The 23,827-nt window shown below is 35.9% G+C and overlaps 1 protein-coding gene across 5 annotated transcripts in view; it reads left to right on the top strand.

Annotated features, from left to right (window-relative positions):
• LOC107017606 (protein GIGANTEA-like) overlaps positions 1-21,631 on the top strand; it is a 50,927-nt gene extending 29,296 nt beyond the window's left edge. For 4 of the 5 annotated variants that reach the window (XM_015217779.2, XM_015217778.2, XM_015217780.2 and 1 more), the window contains 8 exons: positions 908-1,148; positions 1,224-1,374; positions 9,156-9,365; positions 9,491-11,026; positions 19,877-19,945; positions 20,345-20,563; positions 20,746-20,838; positions 20,936-21,301. In XM_015217779.2, the coding sequence (XP_015073265.1) occupies positions 908-1,148; positions 1,224-1,374; positions 9,156-9,365; positions 9,491-11,026; positions 19,877-19,945; positions 20,345-20,563; positions 20,746-20,838; positions 20,936-21,235 (2,819 nt within the window). In that variant the 3' untranslated portion in view covers positions 21,236-21,301. Of the gene's footprint in view, positions 1-907; positions 1,149-1,223; positions 1,375-9,155; positions 9,366-9,490; positions 11,027-19,876; positions 19,946-20,344; positions 20,564-20,745; positions 20,839-20,935 lie in introns of all 5 variants that reach the window. The other variant, XM_027916469.1, reaches the window with a different exon arrangement.
• The last annotated feature ends 2,196 nt before the right edge of the window (positions 21,632-23,827 follow it).

The raw sequence follows: 23,827 nt of genomic DNA, 5'->3' as shown, positions 1-23,827 counted from the left end.
CCCCAACTACATACAGAATAAGAGCCTGTTTCCATTCCTCCGTAGCCTTCTCCACCTCCTCTCTGTTCAGTTCAACTACCTTCTCTCCATTCTTCATAAACGGAGCCACATAGCTGAGCCACATAGATTGAAGAAAAATGTTTTAATAGGTTGAGTTTCAAATAAGGTGAAATCAGCTAACTTAATGTATTGACGAAGGTCGGAGGAATAGCAACTATATCCCTTTTGAATGTAAGAGTAATCAAGAAACACACACTTGAAAGCTCTAGGGATTATCTTGTATCATCCAGGGGTAGGGTGATGACCAAAACAAGTAACATGAGATAGAAGAAAATAGAGGTGGAACCTGATTCAGGATTTTTTCTGATACCATTTGAGAATTATGAGAGAACTGAAAAAATCATGGAAGAAGTGTCTTACGCATGAATCTTCAATAGTCACATTTTTCATTTTGTATATTTACATTTGTTTGATGTGGGAAATTTACACACTACTCTGTATAACACTTGAGTGCAACTGTTCACATTTTAGCTATTTAAAACAGCTCACTTGGATAATGGGGCATGTACAAAAAAATTGTCTCCTTCCAATTTACGGGAAACCATGCTGGCTTCCTTTCTCCTTGTGACAAAATTTAGGTGTCTCATAGAGAGAAGAGGGCTACCAATTTCTTGGTGGAAAATCTAAGCTCTTCACATATATGAAAGTTTGCAGTGGAGACTGTACAGAGCTGTTATATCTTTGATAATACTTCTGTGTACTTTCTTTTCATTTTCTTCTTTTGTTTTGTGGTCTTCCTATTACACCTATAAATTTTCTCTTGTGTGGAAGTATGAGATAGTATTTTGAGAGAACGTTCATACTTTAGAATTGTGATATACTTTATTGACTCAGCATTTTATCTTAGCTTCTTCTCGTGGCTCTGGAAAGCATCCTCAGTTAATCCCTTCAACTCCGAGGTGGGCAGTTGCCAATGGTGCTGGTGTTATTTTAAGTGTTTGTGATGAAGAAGTTGCTCGTTATGAGACTGCTACCTTGACTGCAGCTGCCGTTCCTGCTCTTCTGCTTCCACCTCCTACAACACCTATGGATGAGCACCTTGTTGCAGGGCTACCAGCACTTGAGCCGTATGCACGATTGTTTCATCGGTAAGAGCATCATTTAGGTTATTTTTAGAGCTTTTAAGAAAGGAAAGGGATTTTTGACATCTGCTTCTGGATTAGATACTATGCCATTGCTACTCCAAGTGCCACCCAGAGGCTTCTTCTTGGACTTCTAGAAGCTCCACCATCCTGGGCTCCAGATGCACTTGATGCTGCTGTTCAGCTAGTGGAACTTCTTCGAGCAGCTGAAGATTATGCTTCTAGCTTGCGGGTAAGTTATAAAAGTTTCAATTGAAATAGTTTGGACAAGTTCTTATAGAGGCCAACAACTTATATTTGAATGTCTCATGTTTTGTCATTTTCCCAGCTTTTCTTTTGGGGTTTCTATATACAAAATGCTGATACTTTTGAACTGTCACAATCAGTTGGGGGCACAATTGAATTGTTTACAGTATGATTTTCATAAAAGCTTGTCCACTACTAGTATGCTATGATTCTGATAATTTGGACAGAGACCCATGGCTGCAGCATCAGTATAAGTCTAATGCTAGTTTTCAACACCTTTTGGTCTCATCTACCTAGGCATTAAATGATCCATTCTCGGCCAACTTCCTTTATCTTTTATATCTTTTTCTTTTGGGGCAGAGAGACTGGGAGTGAAGAAGGTAGTTTGGTTGGTTTTGGCCTTCATGTGGAGGAAAACACAGATAAATTTACGTGCTGAAGCAGGATATCTGAAAGATGGAAAAGGAGGAGTTGATGTTTACATGATTATACGTCACTTGGGTAATCCCAAGATCCATGAAGGAGTTGATGTTCAGCTGGAAGAGTGGAACTAGGAGAGGAAGACACTAGACGTGGAATGTTACTCCTCTAGCTCTAATGTGGGTCATTTGGAAAGAGAGATATAGGAGAGCTTTTGAAGGAGTGGAGATGAGCTTTTTGCTCAATTGAGGGGTACTCTCTTATCCCTTATTTCCTTTTGGTGCACCCGTGTAGTTCCTGTTTGAATAGAGGGCTGGGTGTCTTTTGGAGAGAACCACTTTTTGTAGGTCTCTCCTTTTTGGTAAATCTCTTGTACAGACAAGTTGTCCTTGCTATTATCAATGAAACCCTTGCTTGATCCAATTAAAAAACAGATAGAGAAGGAAGAGTTAAGTTGAGTATGAACAAGAGGGGAGTAAACTTTTCTATTATGTCTCTTCTTCTTTCCTTTAAGCTAGTTTTTAGGAAAGGGATTAGTCCTTCACCATGTGGTCCTACCTCATGAGTTCTAACTGATGTTTCTACCAACATCATTAATTTTGTATGCATGTTACCCATTTTAGTGGAGGTTTATACACTTGAAGCAAATGTAGAGTTTTCTTAGCTTCACTAACTCCAATAACAGCGGAGACAATTTCAGTTTTGAATTGATTCTGCAAAGGACTCTTGACTTTCTAGGTTTGCAAGAAGTACATAAATACCATCCTAGTTGATCTTTATTCTATTTCCCAATGGCGTAAACACTTTAGGCTCACCTATTGTGTGTGTTTTAACTTTTACGTGGAGATTCCTAAGCGTTTTTGTTGGAACTCTCTCCTTGTCGAAAAGTATTTAGAACGCTTCTCAGCTATCACAAAGAGGGAAATGTTGATCAGTTTATTAATGATGGTATGAGCTGGTCTTGAGAAGAACCTAGAATTGATGAGATAAAGGCAAGGGTCAAAAAGGAACTGCAGGTTTGGATACTCAGCGAGAGAAAGTTATTACAGCATTCTCATTTATTCTCTCCGTAAAAATGCACGACCTGGTGGTGTAGGGAGTAGGGACTGAAAAACAAAAAAAGCAGTGAACTAGGTTCCTATCTATCCTTTATTATGCTCCATCTTTCTTTCATAACCTTTCAGAATATTGTTTTATCTCATTGCATCACTGAAATGCTTCCTCTGTTCCTTACCTCCTTGGCTCCCCATATAAGTTTTTAGATGAAGTAAGAATATTAAAAACAAAAGAGCATTAAGTAGTCCGTATACAAAATGTACACCAGAAAGTAGAAAATCTTACAAAAATATATGATTTTATATGAATGCCACCCAATCATCTATACAAAAAGTAAGTTTGTCAAGACCCATGGGAACACCCTAGGAGTAACATGGCGTATAGGACCCCGAGAGGGCCCACACAAGCCACCTAACATACATAACATAGATTATAGAATATGAGATATTAAAATCAACATTTCATATCATGAGTCTATAAAACGAAGCAGAAGTCTACTAAGTGTCAAAACTGTCTATTACATCAAGAGTGACTGCGATGTAACCATGGCATCATGTACAATGTCCGAAAATAAAACTGAAAGCAATAAAGGCTTGGTCCTCAAAACATGAGCACTCATTACTACTAAGTAAAAGCTGAAGGAGGCTCCTAGACACGAGAATGAGAACCTGTAATGTCGGACCCTACATTGGAGAAAACATTATAGGCAAGAGTATGCGTTTGTACAAAAAATGTACAAGGTAAGATGGCAATGCATAGAGTAGTAAAATCGTGCTAAAACAGACCTTTTCATGTTCATGCAAAGACCAAGTTAAAACCATAAGAATGTTGGAGAACATCATACTATCATGGTCAAATGCACATAAAAGTTCTTCTTTGAACACTTGGGAAAATACTTCTTTAAGTAACTTTAGTTCATCTTTAGTCATGTTTGTGGGAAATTAACCTTAATCGACATAGAGACCATGTGAGCCGAAACATGGAGTCCGGTGTTCTCCCCAAACTTGGCAACACCTATAATTTGGTAAACGGCCAGTTCCACTTTTTCCATCGGCGTCACTCCCATGATCATCAACACCTTATACACTTCATCAATAAATTATTAAGGATCTTCCTCAACCTTGGACCCATGAAACTCCGGGGGATTCATTCTAGTAAAGTCCCCTACTTTAGATGTTGTCATACCCATATTTGGGTTCACGGGAACCACAACCTCCCTATTAGCTTGAGACTTGCAAAGAAGCTCTAAACTCCGCATTATTCAGTTTCTTGGCCAAAGGGTCGACCGAAACCTAAAGAGCTTGAGGAGGAGCTTGAAAATCTTCTCATTCCACATTCTCATTCACATTCCTCCTAATGTAAACTCTTCGAGGGGCCATATCCTGAAAAGCACTGAATAAGGATTAAGAGAAAGACATATAGAGTTACACTATCGCATGACTTTAGAGTAATGAAAGAAGTGGAATTTCCTAATCATCATATAGCTTCTTATTTATAAGTGTGGTACGCTTCACACTCATTAACAAGACTCTACTCGACGTGGCTTAGAGACTTTCTAGGACCTTTCTAAGCTTGTGCTCTAATTACCAAGTTTGTCATGACCGTACACTTTATGAGTAACATGGTGTATGGGACCCCGGGAAGCCCTACACAAGCCACCTATCATACATAACATAGATTATAGAATACGAGTTGATTAAAATCAACATTTCATATCATGAGTTTATAAAACGAAGCAGAAGTCTACTAAGTCTGAAACAGTCTATTACATCAAAAGTAACCCTGGCATCACGTACAACGTCTGAAAATAAAATTGAAAGCAATAAAAGGCTTGGTTCTTGAAACATGAGGACCCACTACTAAGTAAAAGCTGAAGGTGACTCCTTGCCACGAGAATGAGAACCCGTAACGTTGGGTCCTACATTGGGGAAAACAATGTAGGCAAGAGTATGCATTCGTACAAAAAATTTCTCAAGTATGATAGCAATACATAAAATAGTGAAATCATGCTAAAAAGGACATTTTTCATGTTCATGCAATGGCTTAAGACCATAAGAAAGTTGGAGAACATCATACTATCATGGTCAAATGCACATAAAAGTTCTCCTTTGAACACTTAGGAAAATACTTTTTAAGTAACTTTAGTTCATCATTAGTCATATCGGTAGGAAATTAGCCTTGACCGACTAAGCTAAGACATGAAATCTGGTGTTCTCACTTGCCAAGGCGAGAACCATGAACTTCTAGCTTACGTGAATCCACTAGTTAATGTCTATCTAGACAACTTGTGTTGGTACATAGTTTATGGACACAGGTACACACCACTTGTCCACTCGGTATTTAAGCTTAATTCCCACGGAATAGTCATCAATCATATTCAACTTATCTTTTTTAAGGATATGGATAATCACCTCTTGCCTTATACTATAGGAACATGGGTAATTGCTTCTTGTTCTTCTCATTAGAGGTCATGGGTAATTGCCGCTTGCATCATTATTAGAATAGCTCTTTAACTTTGTTTCATTTTAGGTGAGAAGACCTTTCAGAACAATCAACATATATGCTTTACTCTCAAAGCAACTTACATCATGCATCGGAAAGAAGAAGATATAATCAAAAGCATTGAGAAAGTCTCTATGCATCGGAAGTCAAAGAAAGCAACAGCTGACTGACTGTTTAATCTCTATGCATCGGAAGTCAACACGGTTCTAGAGAAAACATAGAATCCACAATTAAATAGAGAAAATGGCAGAAATGGTCTCTTATGGTTGCGAGTAGGTTTAAAGAGTCCTAAATTATGCTTTGAACAGTTTTTGTTCTTTAAGTTTGCCAAAAGTGTCTCCCTGAAATATTTAACGAACTCTGTCTATTAGATGTGACGGGACTGTGTAAAGAAGAAGATATAGTCAAAAGCACTGAGAAAGTCTCATTATATGGTAGAAACTATAGCACAAAACATATATTAGACACCAAAAGATGGACCAAAAATAGCAAAAATTACATTGAAAAAAATGCACCAAACTCTAGAAAGAGATAAAATATAGCAAAAACTGCAAACATTATACCTCCAAATGTTAGTTACCACTAAAAAAAAATTTGTTCTCTAACTGACCAAGTTCGTTAAAAATCTGATTGAGGCTAATGTCAAGAAAGATTTTAAACCTACTCCCAAACATAAGGTCCATTTTTGTCATTTTCTCAAATTCAATAGTGCCATGAACAATTGAATGTTGAACCTGGAGGATCAGAAATATTTTATTGTTTTATTTACTGGTCGAATATTAAGTCTGTTTTCAAGGTGCATAGCCTTATCTCCATCATATGACAGACTTTTCTTCTACCAAATTTCTTAAGGTCCTTGCCATGTAGGATGGTCTTAGCCTCCTAATTATACCAAACAAACTCCACTTTCGTTGTAAAATTTTGTCACATCCCTCTACATCTATAATGTGGGCTGTACGATGAAGTGTAGACATTACATGATACTGTTACTATGCTTTCATTTCCCCGAATCGTTGCATAATATGCCAATCTCTTTAGATGCATCATATAAACCATAAGTAACTTGCTCATATGGTGAGAACTAGGTAAATTACTTGTGCTTCACACGGGATTGAACTATGTTATCATGCTCACATTGATCATTTGGTAATATTCGGATTTTCGATATATACACTTAATTGTCAAGATCATTTTATCTTAAGGGAATCCAAAATCTTAAAAGTACTATATATATATATATATTTTTATTTTTTATTTAAAAATTATGAGTCATAGAGTTATTTTAAGTATAAGAAAGAGGTCTAAGAAATATCAATGAAAATAGTTGGTCAGAAGTAATGAAATTTTCTAAATTCCAAGATCTTATAATGAATAACATCAGACGTTAAAGAAGAGACCAAAAAGCCTCGAACAACAACACTCCCAAGTAAAGTGGAACATCACGTCCATACAAGAACATAATTAATTAATTCAAATGGAGGACCTTCGGCTCCTTTCTTATGACCCTAATATTATTAGTATCATAAATGTTTTTCCTCATCGTCTCAAAATAGTCATTACTATTAATTAGGTTTCATATCACCAGCCCTATGGTTATAATGTAATTATCAACCAAGCAGTAGGCGACATCATTCATAACTGGACATTCTAAACAAAATTTTTACACATAACATATTAAAAATTCTCAAAGCATAATTTTCTGAGTGCTTGAACTCACAAATATCCACAAATAATAATTATGACAACCTTTCTTTCCTAACAATCAAGAAGAAAAACACATGTTGCTTAACATATTTTTTAAAAAGATAGTCTATCGGACTGTATCCAAGTTTATAGTTCACAAATTTAATTGAAAGAAGCCAAAAGAAAGAGTTATTACTTCTTTATCAAAAAGCAAAAAGAAAAACATTATCAAAAGAAAGAGTGATCACTACGGCAAAAATGATCTTTAGAGACAATTATAAATGTCCCTAGAAAAAGTCCGTAGCAACATTGAATGTAATGATAATTAATTAATGTAGGTAAAGGCTCTAGCACTCTTCGTTACTGTGCATATTCATTGCCGATAAAAAATATTTTTGTTTGTGTATTTTGGACATTTATTTGTTTCAAGAAATCTTGATCTCTTATTATGCCTAAAAAGAAGAGACGAAAAAATATGACAAATTAATTAACTTGCGATAAAATAAGTGAATTAATTGTCTGTATACTAATATTCTAGGAAAGGTGCAATGGCATATAGAATGTTTGTACCTAAGAATGAGCAAGCAATACTTACTGTGACAAAGAAGAGAGCAATCTGTTTGGTTCTTTTAACAAACTTCAACATTGGTTGTGTATTAGTTATGACATATTTATTGTTTTGTGCTATCAAATATAGCACAACCCACAAGAAATTTTCTCAAAAAGTATACGAATAAAACTATAGAAAGAGACAAAAAAGAAGATCAATCATCCTCACTGGAATTTTTAACTGATTAAAAAAAAAAACACCAAAATAGAAAAAAAATTGCAATAGATATATGAATTAATATGACTTACAGGAAAAGATTAAGCTTTATTAGATAGGAGGAAGAATATCTTGAGGAATGAAACACACTTCATAACAAACTTAATTAATGTATTTAAATTCAACTCCCCTATAGCGAAAAAGACCTACCAATAATAGTGGCTGAAATAAATGTTTTGTTATTAAAGAACCAAATATAATGAATTGAACCATTTCAACAATTTTGTGAGTTGTGGATGTGGAGAGGTGCAAGAGTAGTAATGCTACATTGCGATTAAAACCATTTTCTTTGTTTACATGAAGAAACCTGTAGGAAGGAAAGAAAGAGATAATCATCCCTGCTGATATTTTTTATAAAGTTAAAAAAAGGTCACTAAAATAGTAAAAAGAAATTGTCATAGTTACATGAATAATTATGACTTATTGGAAAGATTAATCTCCATGAAGTAGGAGAAAGAAAATGTAAGGAATGAAATAAACTTCATAAGAAATATAATTAATATATTTGAATTCGACTACCCTATAACGAAAAAAGACCTACAAAAACTAGTGGCAGAAAATTCCTCTATTTATAATAAACAAACTGTAGGTCACAATTCTTTGAAAAAGTTACAACCCTTCGAAAAGTTCACAACCTTACATAAAAGTCACAACTTTTTATAAAAGTCACAACTCTTCATAAAAGTCATAACTCTTCCTAAAGGTCGCAACATTTCATAAAGTGACAACTTTTCATAAAGGTCGTAACTTTTAATAAAGTCACAACTTTTCATAGAAGTCATAACTTTTCATGAAAGGGGAAGGCTAGTTTTGGTAATAGATAAATTTAAAGGGGAATCCTTGATTATGGTGGCGCCACATAAGCGGGCCTAGGGTTCTCTTTTATATATATATATATATATATGATATGATAATATATGATATATGATATGATATGATATATGATATTTGATATATGATTGATCTGTATTTTGCTTTCATTTCAATTTTAGAAACTGAATTTATGTTGCCCACCTTCAATAAAGCCATACTGTAATAGGTGGTCTTCTTGCACATTGCTGGATTCTCAATTTCGTTCTCAGCTTTCTATGAATCCTTTGCAGAAACTATGAACTCTTGTATGTGCGCTACCAAAAAGTATTTCATTAAGTATGGTAATGCTACCATATCAAATTGTAGTGTACTTGATTTAATACTCCACTAATTGTATTTGTCTTGTCTTAATTCTATTTGTTTTCATTTTACATGTAGCATTTCTAACCTTTCATTTATTGCTGAAGCTTCCTAGGAATTGGATGCATTTGCATTTTTTGCGTGCAATTGGAATTGCCATGTCCATGAGAGCAGGCATTGCTGCGGATGCTGCAGCTGCTTTACTTTTCCGAGTACTTTCACAGCCTGCTCTGCTCTTTCCTCCATTAAGGCAAGTTGAAGGAATTGAAGTTCAACACGAACCACTGGGTGGCTATATTTCATGCAATAAAAAGCAGGTATATTCATTGGTTTGAAAATTGAATGCTATGTTTGTGGTATATCTGGACTTTCTGCAGAATCCTTCCAAATTTATCAAGTAGTTGGTTTTGATAGTGACTATGAATCATGAAATTTTTTTCAGAGACAAGTGCCTTTAGCAGAAGCCACAGTTGAAGCCACTGCGCAAGGGATTGCATCAATGCTTTGTGCACACGGCCCTGAGGTTGAATGGAGAATATGTACCATATGGGAAGCTGCTTATGGCTTGATTCCTTTGACTTCATCAGCTGTTGATCTACCTGAAATTATAGTTGCCACCCCTCTGCTACCACCTATTTTATCATGGAACCTGTATATGCCACTACTAAAGGTTCTTGAGTATCTTCCTCGTGGGAGTCCATCTGAAACTTGCCTCATGAAAATATTTGTGGCCACAGTAGAAGCAATTCTTCAGAGAACATTCCCATCTGAGTCCTCTAGAGAGGAAATCAGAAGAAACAGATACAACATGTTTGGACCTGCCTCCAAAAACCTTGCTGTGGCAGAATTGCGAACAATGGTTCATTCATTGTTCTTGGAGTCGTGTGCTTCTGTAGAGCTTGCTTCTCGGCTTCTTTTTGTTGTATTAACTGTATGTGTCACCCATGAAGCAAAAACAAATGGGAGCAGAAGGCCTGTAGGTAAAGATCCTCACCATGTTAGTGCAATGGGTTCAGACTCGCTGGAAGTTGGTGGAAAGCAGAAAGAAAAAATTCCCAAGAAATTGAAAAAACAAGGACCTGTTTCAGCATTTGATTCTTATGTTCTTGCTGCTGTCTGTGCTCTTTCATGTGAACTTCAACTCTTTCCTTTGCTTTCAAGAGGGAGTAGTTATTCGGATCCAAAATCCATCCTGGTTGCTGCAAAGCATGCTAATGATTCGTCTATGGAGTTAAAAAATGGGATTCATTCTGCTGTCTGTCACACTCGGAGGATATTGACAATTCTGGAGGCTCTTTTCTCTTTGAAACCATCATCTATTGGAACTTCATGGAGCTACAGCTCAAATGAGATAGTTGCTGCAGCTATGGTAGCTGCTCATATTTCTGATCTGTTTAGACACTCCAAGGCTTGCATGCATGCTCTTTCGGTCTTAATACGGTGTAAGTGGGATAATGAAATTCTCTCCAGAGCATCTTCACTGTATAACCTCATTGATATCCATAGTAAAGTTGTTGCATCAATTGTCGACAAGGCCGAACCATTGGAAGCACACCTAGTACCTGTTCCTGTTCTTAAGAAAAGAAGCTCGGGCTTGAATGGGAAAAAACATAATAAATATAGCAATTGCACCTGCTTAACTGCAGAACAGTCATCCTTGCTCGAGTGCAAACACTCAACTGATTGTAAAACTTTAACTATGAGTGAGAAAGTTTTACACTCAAGCGAGGCTGCACAGTGCACCAGTGGTAAAGGGATCGCAAGTTTCCCTTTAGATGCTTCAGATTTGGCGAACTTTCTGACAATGGACAGGCTTATAGGATTCAATTGCAATGCTGAAGATCTTATAAAGTCGGTACTCGCGGAGAATGAGGAATTATGTTTTTCTGTTGTCTCGTTGCTGTGGCACAAGTTAATTGCATCTCCTGAAATACAACCAAGTGCGGAAAGCACTTCCGCTCAGCAGGGATGGAGACAGGTATCCACCACATTACTTCATGATATTAATTGTAGAGTGTCTATTTTTAAATAAGATAATGTACATCTTAATTCTGAAAACATATATATGGTTACTGCAATGCTAGGTCTTATAATATGATGTTTTTAACTTGACAATCCCATGATCATTCTCACTTGAAGTTTCAAATATTTGGTCAGTCCATAGTTTTGGCATCAAAGATTTGAATACTGTGTGACATCTAAAATTTAAGGAGATCACTAACTTTAAAGTTCGGAAAATATGTTTCCTTCTTCATGCGCTTCAATGCTGCATCTTTCCCCTCCTGACCCCCTTTCCGCATAGAGCTTTCTTGATATGAATAGATTGTATTTGATAACACCCGATTCTATTGGCTGAAAAATTGAACAATTTTGACAGGCAATTGCAACTTTACCTCCCTTAGAACTTGTTAAAGCTTTGAGGAGTTCTTTCTTTTGATGTTAAGGTAATTTTATTAAATCAAGTACCAAGAACTTAAGTAAGTATAAAAAGGTATTACAGAGAATCCATGACATCAGATCTTCGTAGAGTCCAATACCATCAAAAAGATGGTTCAAATCTTCCATTCTGTGTACATAACTTTGTGCATGCTCTTGTACTTTACAATAGAAGTGTGTTGTTTCTTCTCTTCAAAGCATCCTTGTTTCTTTCTCGCCAAATAGTCTACTTGTTGCACAATTGGGTGGTCTTCCAGTCCTTTGTCCCTGCTGGTATGAGACTATGCTCAAATATCCTTTGGCATCACTCATTGGACCCCAAAACACGACAAAATGAACTCCAAATCTGCCAGGTCCAATCACACTGTAGTATTAGGTTGTAGGTGGTTTTCACAACATTTTCACAATGCAACACCTGCTGCGCATTGAAATTCCTCTCTTCTATATGGTGTTGTGTGTTCTTCAAGCCTATTTGCAGCTGTCCATCCAAAAATGCAACCTCGGGAGAGGCTTTTGTTTTCTATCACTTTCCATGGCTAATCAGTCTCCTAGTTTCCTGCCTGCTTCTGCATCTTATTATGGCAGTTTTTCACATTATAACTCCCACTTTCATATGCCAACCAGATCTGCTTACCCTTTTTGCTATCATCCAGAGAAATTGCCTTCAATAGATTCATCAGTTCACATATTTTATCAACCTCCCAATCATTAAAAGTATACCTTTCCAGTATCTACAAAACAGTCAGCAATCAAGCTTTCCTTGTTTATTACTAGGGTTTATAAACGGGACAAATATTTTAGTTTGAGCTCTTCCCACTCTTATGGTTTGACAAAAGGAAGAAGAATGTGTAGAGAGATAACTTACTTGGCCACCAATTTTTTATCCCTGTTCGCAACTATTTTACTCTTGTAGTTTTCCTTCCTTTTCCCTAGTTTTCAATCATAGGAAATATCATGTCAAGGAAGATGGAGAATAGTAGAGCCTGAACTCCACCTCTAGTGTAGGGCAAAGTAGCAAGGACAAAAATATGGAGTTCCGAAATACTCAAGGAATGAACAATGGTTTCAAGACATCTAATGTTCTCTCTATCCTTAAGGCTGAACTTCCCCTTCCTAACAATCTTTGATTTGCAGAGAAAATTATGTGAATATACCTCGAGCATCAAATGAAGCCAGTAGAGCTTGGTTCTGTTTGTTTTGAGGTGTAGCATACATATTCTATATATTAGTCTGTAGGCCTCTTGGTCCTCATTTGTTTTTTAAAATTAAGACGTTTGAATCTGAACATTAAGATCAAATACATTTGAATCTGAACACAGATCTAAATATTAATTTGTTGTATTAAGATTTGGATAATAAATAGTTAAGACGGTTTATTTCATATCTAAATATATAAAAGAGTGAATGGTCAAAAACACACTTATTATGTTACTTTTTTGTGAGTTTCATACCTCAACTATCCGTTGCTCCCTTTACTTACCTAAACTATACACCCTTTGTATTAAAACACACCTTGATGATAAGTTGAACAAATATTATTCCCACTCGACAACAGACCTGTGTAGGCCAACCCACATCAATGTGTGTTTAAATACAAAGGGAGTGATAGTTTAGGTAGGTACGGAATAGTGAGGTGTGAAACTCGCAAAAATATGATAGTTTAGGTGTGTTTTTGACCATTAAGCCTACATAAAACTTGTCTTTGCTTAGAAACTTATATAAAATACTAATTAGTCTTATATTATATTAACAAATTATTTCTTAAAAAAATATGTGGTGGTTGGTGGCAACAATGGTGGTTGTGGGTGTTGACTGGGGTAGTGGTTGTGGGTACATAATAGCAAGTGGTGATGGTTGCTGACAATAGTGGTGGATGATATTGATAGCTAATAATGATGGTAATGTCGAATAGCAGTATGTAGTTGACGATATATAATTGTGGCTGATGGTGGTATTGTTTGTAGTGTTCGATAGTTGTTGTGGTAATGGCGGTTGATGGCGATGATCGTAAATTGTGGCTAGTGAGGGTAGTGTTATTGATATTGGTGAGTGGCGGTGATTAGTGAATGGAGGGAATAATAATGAAATGTCATCTTTACAGATTTCATTGGACAGATAACATTTTAGTAATGTTAAGAATCTTAATCATTAAGATGTCAGTGGAGGTAAAAACATTGGTGTTTTTTTCCATATGTCCAAACTTTGAGCTGCTTCAAGAATTGATAGGATATTGATCTCTGCTGATTGGAATGATAGTTTCAATAATATGAAACACTTTACCTTGCAAAGAATTACTTCTGATCACTCCTACTGCTCTACAATGGGGATCTTGGGAAAAAAAGAGAAGTTACTTTAAATTTGAAAACTGGTGGTTGGGTACTGAGGGCTTTATAGATAGAATCAAAGGTTGGTGGAGTAGCTTCAGCTATGAAGGAAGACCTGATTACATTCTGGTCTGTAAGATGAAAGCTTTAAAGAACAAACTCAAAGAATGGAGTAAGAGTGAGCAGGGGAATCTTGGGTCACAGAGGAACACTTTTGCTAAGGAAATTGGTAGCTTTAGAGACAATTGTCGGGATAAGAATGCTTACAGATAAAGAGACAACAAACAAAGATGAATAGTTGCTTGAGTATGAAGATCTGATTAAGAAAGAAGAAATTTCTTGGAGACAAAGATCAAGGGCACTATGGCTAAAGGAGGGAGACACGAATACTAAGTTTTTTTCACAAGGTTTCCAATGCTAACAAAAGGTACAACAATATAGACCAACTTTGTGTGCAAGGAGAAATAATTCAGGAGAATGCGAAGGGGAGATAGTGGAATTTATCAAAGCCTATATACAAAAACACCAGTTTCCAAACTGTCCAGTTCTATCAACAAAGGAAAAGGAAAGTATGGAAGGAAGTTTTAGGAAGAAGAGGTGTTGAGATGTCTAAAGATGTACGCTACAGACAAGGCACCAGAGCCTGATGGTTTTACCATGGGATTTGTTATCAAATGCTGGGAAGTGGTGAAATATGATATAATGAATGTTTTTCATAATTTTCATGAGGAGGACATGTTTGAAAGGAGCTTCAATGCTACCTTTATAACACTCATTCCAAAGAAGAAAGGTGCCAAAGAGCTAAAGGATTTCAGGCTAATCAGTTTGACAGGTAGTATATAGAAAATCTTCTCCAAAGTACTCACAGAGAGGTTAAAAGGAGTGATGGAAAAATTGGAGGACTCACAACAAATGGCCTTTATTGAAGGAAGGCAAATCATGGATGCGGTTTTTGCTAGCTAATAACAGAAGCAAGGAAAACCAGGGATTCTTTGCAAACTTGACATAGAGAAAGCCTATGACCATGTCAATTGGGTCTATCTATTGGGAGTGCTAAATAGGATGGGGTTTGGACAAAAGTGGATAAACTGGGTAAAATTTTGCATATACACTTTGATTTCTTCAATTATTATCAATGGCTCACCAACAGTTCCTTCAGGGCACAAAAGAGTCCAAGGCAAGGTGACCCTTTGTCACCATTCTTATTTTTATTAGCAATGGAAGGTCTCAACAGCGTGGTCAAAACAACAAATGGGTGGTTGAGAGGTGTTGTGGCTAGAAAAGGAAGGGATAATCTGGAGGTGACTCATTTGCAGTATGCAGATGATACCCTCATTCTCTGTGATGCAGATGAAGAACAAATCAAAATTTTGAGGATGATATTGGTTCTCTTTGAAGGGATGTCTGGACTGCACATCAACTGGGAAAGAGTTCACTTTATCCGATCAATAAGGTCACAACCATGCAATCCCTAAGTGCAAATCTAGGAGGAGAGATTGATAGTCAGCCAACAGTGTACTTGGGTATGCCTTTAGGAGCAAAATCGAAGTGTAATGAAATCTGGAACAATGTGGTTGAAAAATGTGAGAAGAAATTGGCAAGGTGGAAAAGACGGTACTTATCACTAGGGGGTAGATTAACCCTCGTCAACTCTCTGTTAGATTCCTTTCCAACTTATATCATGTCTCTTTTCCCTATACCAGCAATAATCATTAGTAGGCTGGTCATAATCTGGAAGAAGTTTTTGTGGCAAGGAAATAAAGATAGGAAAAGCTACCACTCGGTCCAATGGGAATCTCTGATAATTTACAAGTCGTTTGGAGGTTTGGGGATAAGGAATCTGGATACTCATAGTAAGGACTCAGAATGAAGTGACTATGGAAGAATGAAAATGACAAAGAGACATTGTGGGGAAGAGTCATAGAAGCTAAGTATGAGGAGGAAGACGGATGGATGACTAAGGAAATTACAACTCCTCATGAAGTTAACTTATGGAGATCCATCTGAGAGATCTGTGGAATGAATTGAAGTGCTTCTTCAAGATCTAGGTGAACAATGGGGCTAAAACCAGGTTCTGGACAGATGAATGGCATGAAGAAGGCAACTTAGAAAGGCTATTTCCAGATATCTACTCAATAGTATTACACCAACAGAGTACCATAGCAGAATTATGGACAACAGAGGGATGGAGATTCAATTTCAGAAGGCAATTCAATGATTGGGAAATACCAAAAATGGCAAATTTCGTCAACAAGATTAAGCAATTCAATGGGTTGGGAACAGATGAAGATGAACTATGGTGGAAGGGAGATGAGAAAGACACATACAAAGTGAGCAAAGCATATCGGAAAATGAACCACAACCAGCAGCCAAGCGGTTGGCCATTGAAGAACATTTGGAAATCCAAAATACCATATAAAGTGGCATGCTTTGTGTGGCTTCTGGCAAACAAGGCAGTGCTTACCCAAGAGAACCTAATGAAAAGAGGGATAATTTTAAGCCCCAGGTGCTTCTTGTGTGGCCGAGCACGCGGACACTGTGAACCATCTATTCCTATATTGTAGAATCACAGGACAACTATGGAGACTGTTGTTGAACTTCAGAGGAAAAGCATGGAGCATGCCTGGGAAAATTACAGAGGCCTTAATTAGCTGGGAACAAGCTGAGTTGTTGGACAAGAATAGAGGCAGGTGGAGGATAGTCCCAGCAAGCATTTGGTCGACAATATGGAAGGAGAGGAATTCTAGGTGTTTTGAGAGCATAGAGAACAATATGCAACAGATTAAGCTTAAATGATCTTGTCTTTATTATTGATGTTCTAGACTCATTATAGACAAAGGATCATAAAATCATAGATGTAGGTAGTACTTTGTAAATGTGGGGCTACTACAACTCTTGTAAGATTTGGATTCTAACATATATAGACAAAGTTACTAGTTTCAAAAAAATGTTACTTGGTATATGTATTGGTGGGTGATAGCAAGTATCCCGTGGAATTAGTCGAGGTGTACGCCCCCTAGAACGGTTGTCAAGAAAATATATATAAAAATAAAGAATACGCTTAATGATTAAGATTCAAATAAAAAACAAACTCTTAAAGGTTGAGATCTGAAAAATTTAGAATCAGATTTTTATTCAGTGAAAATAAATGAGATTTTATATGATGTAATTGACAATGGAAGTCTATCTTTATGGTGGCATGAAATATTGAATTAACCCTGGTGGGGTGGGGTGGGGGTATGAGGAAGTTGAATAATATATTTATGTGTTACAGTTGTATAGCATCAAACTTTTATCAATATATGTACACTTCTCCCTTACAAAAGAAATAGAGAAAACTTGTGAACTAGTTATAATTTTGGTTAGAAACATCAACTTCCATAAAATTAGATTGCACCTTACCTTTTTTTCTCTTTGGGTGATCCTTTAGATATAGCATATAGTGAAGTATATTTATTTTTTTTGAACATTGGTTGAGTCGTATTCTTAAGCACTAAGTCTAAGGACATGCTGGCCAGCTTCAAAATTTACAGCCCTAACCAAAATTACAAGCTCCCTATTACTTTGATAATTTGATCTACATCTTCTATACAGAGTTGTTTACACCAAAGTAAAGATACCAAACAGTTCCAATTTACTTTGTGAACGGAATTAGATCTATCTTCAAAAGATCTCCTATATATTTCCTTCCACACTAACCACCAAATGCATGATGGCATTAGCTTCCACCACTTCTTTTGAGTCTTGCTACCCCCTTCTGAAAAGATCTGAAGTGTGTTCTGGCATAGTCCAGCTGAAGCCTGTGATTTCGAGAAACAGCTCCCTGATCTGTGTAGTGAATTGGCAATGTAGCAATAGGTGTTTGTTTGTTTCCCCTGTCAAATTGCACAGGAAACACCTAGGGTCTAGTTGCTTCCCTTTCTTCTGTAGTGATGATGATAGCTGCCAACCCCAACTTGTATTCCTTTCTTGTAAGCGTTGTTTACAGTGAAGTTACTATCCTTGTTGTTCTTCCATATAATTCTATGTGGTGCATGTATTACTAGATTGGTTCCCCCCATTTTCCAGTAGAGAAGCCACCCTATCCACTTCCCAATCATTCGATATCCTCCTGAAAGACAGGTCCCAGCTTTGATTTGTCCAGTATTCACACACTCTGGCTTCAGGATACTCACTTAGAGGAATTTGATCAATCCATCAATCTCTCCAGAACTTAATCTTGTTGCCATTTCCAACTTTGAGAAACATATTTTCTTCCATAGAGTTCCATAAAGCTCTGATTGTCCTACATACTCCCCAGCCATAGCGTTCTGAAACTATCTATGTGCACCATGGGTTCACTTCCCCGTACTTTGCTACTATCACCTCCTTCCATAGTGTTCTTTCCTCACTAGTATACCTCCACAACCACTTCATCAAATGACTCTTGTTTTGGATTCCCAAATTTCTAATATCTAGTCCCCCTTTTGGCTTGCTCAGCATCAGTATTCCATTTCACTAGACAGTGGCCCTTGCCCTCTCCCTCTTTTTCTCTCTTCCATAGGAAGTTTCTTCTTAGTCTTTCCAGCTTTTTTGACAACGTTTGGAGGTTGGAAATAGTGACATAACATAACTAGGTAGTGAATCTAAACCAGAGTTTTATCAAGATCACTCTACCCCCAGGCCCCAAGGATAGACATTGAGCCTCCCATCTTGACAATTTTTTTTTGCTTGTTCCAGAATTCCATCCCATGTTACACTGAAGTATATTAATTAGCAATTTTGAAGGTCTCCAATGTGAAGTCATAATTAAGAATTATCTTACAAAATGAGTAGTTTAATTCGTCCATGATTATTTTCCATTTTCAACCAAACCATTTCTCTTAAAAAGGGATGACAGATGGAAATATAGATCTCAGTTAACTACTCAAATGATAGAAGGATAACACATGGTTCTAATATTATGTTTTCTGCCATCATGACTTGCAAAAAATATTCTTTACTTCCCTTTTGAAACTGTATAATTGAATTACTCAATTTAAAACCTATATTGATTAGGTGCCTGGTCAATATTTAGATGCAGTAAAAGATAGAGTACTTGAAGTTGATCTTGTAATAGAATATATTGGAGTTGTGTTTGGACATTAACTTCACTTGAAAAAAGAAGTGGATTTTCTGAGTAAAAATCATCATTTCGATGTCTCACCAACATTTTGAAAATACTGAAGTTCAATATTTCAAATTCCAAGAGTAAAAACCATTATTTCACTTGAAATCGATCTCAAACATAAATTTCAATCTTCATCATTATTTTAAATAATGAAGTTCAGTATTTGCACATACTGCTGGCCAAACTGCAACTTGTAAATAATGACTTCAATAAAAAAAATTGAAATTGAAAAATGACTTCAATATCTGCAAGTGAGTTATGGCCCAACATTAGTATATTTACATGGCACAAACAGCATAACAAGGGAATCAGTAAAATACAACTTCATGCTATAATATGAAATGGTTAAAATAGATGCAATTGATGGTTTGATTACCATCAGTTGTATTACGATTACTAGAAAATATGACTAACAGCTACTTGGCAATAGTACCTTAAAAAGCATAGCTTTTACTAACATGAAGCTTTTGCAGGATTAACGTAGAAAACATGAGATACCTATTAGCTTTCACCAGTGTTCAGATTGGTGAGGAAATGAATTGTAGTCTCGTTGTATAGTCTTGGGAAATCCTCTCCTCATGAGTTGTCTTTTGGGTTTGAGTTAGGCCCTAGGTTTATTTCTTCACATGGTTTTAGAGCCAAACTGTTTATCCCTATTGTTGTGTTCCTCAAATGTTGGGTCTCCGCTTTATGTTATCCATGGTCTAGTTGTACCTTCATGTGCGTAGGAGAGGTGTTGAGTCCTGTTCAGGAAATAGGTTGTGATTTCTTTATAGTCTTTGAGCAATCCTCACAATATGAACTAACTTTTGGGATTGAGTTTGGCTCTAAATCCATTTCTTCACAGCACAACAAACAGATTTTTGCACCAATACCTTTTAAAATATTGGACACTTATTAGCTTTTACTTGTTTTACAGGTCATTGACGCACTATGCAACGTCGTATCAGCATTGCCTGCAAAAGCTGCAACAGCCATTGTTCTTCAGGTCCTGATTTCGCTTTTTTTTGGAATTTGAATGATGATATGAATATGGACCCTTTTTTTTCATGAAAGATAACATATATTCTTCACCATTTCTCTAGAAAAAAAAGAGAATTATGATTTTTTTTCAAGCAGCTGATCTTATGCTCAATTTCTGTTGGTGGATCCATTAAGCTTTCACAGATTTACATGCTTTCAAATATTGCAATTTTGTCCATAATAATATGTGGCCGCATATCTATAAAAGATAAAATTTTAGATGTTTTGTGGTATGCGGTACTTGTCTGCCTCATGAAGCTTTTTTGACTTCCATCTTTGATCATTTTGTAACTTTGCGCCTAGTCATTTGGGTCTTCATCACCATATCTGTTTAGTCACTTTCCTTGCTTTGTTTACTTGTCAGGCGGACAAGGAATTGCAACCATGGATTGCCAAAGATGATGATCTTGGTCAGAAGATGTGGAGGATAAACCAAAGAATTGTAAAATTGATTGCAGAAGTAATGAGGAATCATGATACACCAGAGTCTTTGGTTATTCTTGCAAGCGCACCAGACCTCCTCTTACGGGCAACAGATGGGATGCTTGTAGATGGAGAAGCATGCACCTTACCACAGCTGGAGGTAATACCAACTTCAGTTAAACCACTTCTCATTGAAGTATATCTTTGATTTAGCAAGCTAGGACTTTCTATATGCTCTGGAGTTCTGAGTAATATGATGTGTCTGAATGGCAATTGATTGATCGTATTCTATTTCTTTTTCGATTTTAATAAAATTGTTTGTTTGTAATTGACCATGAACAGCTCCTGGAAGTGACAGCTAGAGCTGTACAACCAGTGCTTGAGTGGGGAGAATCTGGATCAGTAATCGTTGATGGTCTGTCAAACTTGTTGAAGGTAATATCTCTTTAACTAAGTAAAAGGATTTGTTGCCAGTGAAAAAATTTTCTTTGTCACTTTAAGATGATATGTACTTCTTGTTAATACATTGCAGTGCCGCTTACCGGCCACAGTTCGTTGTATTTCTCATCCAAGTGCTCTGGTACGTGCTCTCAGCATATCACTTCTCCGTGCCATTATGCAGACTGGTTCAATAAAAACTAGAGCTAATCGAGCTGATGTAAATGGTATCCATGGTCCTGCTTATAAGTACTTAAACATTGGCACTATTAACTGGCAAAGGGATATTGAGAAGTGTTTGACGTGGGAAGCTAACAGCCGAATTGAAAATGGAATGTGTACACAGTTTCTTGATATGGCTGCTAAGGAATTAGGGTGTACTATATCCATTTGATCTAACTTAATATAATTGGGGCAGTATATTAGTTTTCTTCCCATGATTTTGCCACATGAAATTCACAAGATTAGAAAGTGACCATCTATTGGCATGAGGATGGAGAAAGGAGAAAGAGCTTTTAGTTACAGTCAGGAAATGAGATTAGTGTCCTTTTGACGCATCCATGATCATGGAAATATAGGTAGTCCTTCTCTGGTTGTATTTTCTTTTCTTTCTTTTTTTTTGGTTCAGTTTATGTTTGATGTACACCTGAATATGAACATGATTGTGGAAATATGATGTATTAAATATTCAGTGTGACCAACAAAAATGGTGGCTCTATGTTACCTCCTTGTAATAACCATGTCTGATTTCTTTGCCAGTTTCTTCAGAAAGTTGATGTTCTTTTTTTCATTCCAACCTTCTCCCTGTCGATTTCTGTAACAAAAATCTAAACCAATGACACTTGATACGAAGCCCCCAAGTCGATGGTTAATCTAACCACACGCTGTCTCCTTCCCTCACTCGGCCTCTCTGAGGACCGTGTTACGTTAATGGTGTTTCAACTACTCAATGTGTGCACCAGATTTAGTTTGAGTAGATCAAGTCTTAATCAACTCTTTGCTGTAGTGAATCTGCCAGTACAGATGAACTGGCTGAGGTTAGATTAGTACAAGACATTTGATGAATTTTAGTATAAGAAGTGTTTTTGTGATGTATTAAAAATGTGGTACAAAAGTTCATCTAAAAATTGGTCCGTATGCTATTTTGCTTCGAGGAATTGTGATGCGTATATTTAATCATAGCAATAAATTGACAACAAATTAGCCAACTAGGCTCGTGACCCAACACAAAAGTATTACTCCGTCTAAAAGTGGACTAGTAATTAGGGATAGAGAGAGTGCAATTTTTGTTCATTTTTACTCGTTTTTACTTGGAACGTTTGACTTGTCTCACCCATTAGAATATAATTACTCCATTTGATTCTGATTATTTCTCCACTTTTCCTATTTTTAGTTGTCCATAATTACTTCTCCTTTTTGACAAATCAAGAACAATTTTATTTACCTATTATATCCTCAATTATTTACTTTGAGAAAGAACTTTTTAAAAATCTTAGTGTTTAATCTATTCACTTCATAATTAATAGGAATAAAATGGTAAATCACTATGTTAATTATTGTTTTCTTAATACGTGTATCAATTCAAAAGTGGACAAGTAATTTGGAATAAAGGAAGTAGTGATTTGAAAAATAAATATTTAATGTTGAGCTAAACATGAAAAAAAGAGCAATTGTCTTCTCTTGATATGTCAAAAGTGACAAGTAAAAATGAAATTCTTTTTTAAAAATAGGTGACAAGTAATAATGAAATCTATTTTTAAATAAGTGACAAGTGAAAGTGAATAGAGAAAGTTATTTCTAAAAATTATCAAAAAAGAGGCACCGAGTTTCAAAAAATGGAAAATCCAAAGTTCGAAACTAATCAACTATCATGGAAAATGCCACTCTTTTTATATCACATGTATATCGAATATGTGTGATATACATGATACAGGGTTAAAAGATCACCTGACTAGTTTGGAGTGTATATTTGATTTATTCAAACAATATTAAAATGTAGAGTCCGATTTCAAAAGGGTAACTTTTTTCTTTCAAAAACAAAACGGCACATCAAAAAAAAATTAACCAAAAGGGCAAAATCGCTTCGTGGGGAGCGATTTTCTTCTGACAAAAATCCGTCATTACAAAAAAATATAAATCGCTGTCTTTGAAGCGATCTCAAAAAAAACTTTTTTTCTTCAAAATCATTGCAATGTTAAGAATTAAATTATTTTTTTCAAACCGCTATATTGGACAAAATCAGGAATTTCTTTTTTTGATAGGTTTAATTGAATTTTTGACCAAACTAAGCCATTATACAAAAGCAATTTACTAAAATGATACATTTTTCTAAAATTTTACAAAACTAATATAAACGTATTTCACAGTAACGTTTTAGGGTATATTTCGTTTTTAAAAAACTAACAGCGTTAAGTTGATATACGTTACCGTGAGTAACGTGTTACTCTTACAATGTTATTTTGAGTACTAAAACTTTACTTTGAGTAACGTTTTACTCCTAAAACATTATTGTGAGTAACGTGTTAGGAGTAAATCGTTATTGTGAGTAACGTATATCAATCTAATGCCGTCAGCTTTTAAAAAGTAAAATATACCCTAAAATGTTACAGTGAAATACGTTTATACTAGTTTCGTAAAATTTTAGAAAAACGTATTATTTTGGTGAATTACTTTACATAATGGCTTAGTTTGGTCAAAACCTCGATTTAATCTTGCCCCTTTTGAACTTTCTTTTAGATTCAATATCTTTTATTATTATTTATGATATAAAATTCAATTTACCTCATGCTTCTACAATTTTATTGAGTATATGGTCCTTCTTGTTAATAATTTTATATTAGTAATAATTAACAATAGGAATGAAAATTAATAGCACATTAAGAATAGGCATGAAACACTGTCCCTGCAGCGATGTAAGGAAAACAAAACTCGACTTAAAATCGCTGCCACAACAACGATCTTTAATTAAAATAAAAAGTTTTGGATA

The sequence above is a fragment of the Solanum pennellii genome, chromosome 4 (assembly GCF_001406875.1).
Source record: "Solanum pennellii chromosome 4, SPENNV200".
Classification (NCBI taxonomy): Eukaryota; Viridiplantae; Streptophyta; class Magnoliopsida; order Solanales; family Solanaceae; genus Solanum; species Solanum pennellii.
The sequence above is the reverse complement of the archived record's forward strand: the minus strand, read 5'-3'. Positions and strand labels throughout refer to the sequence as shown.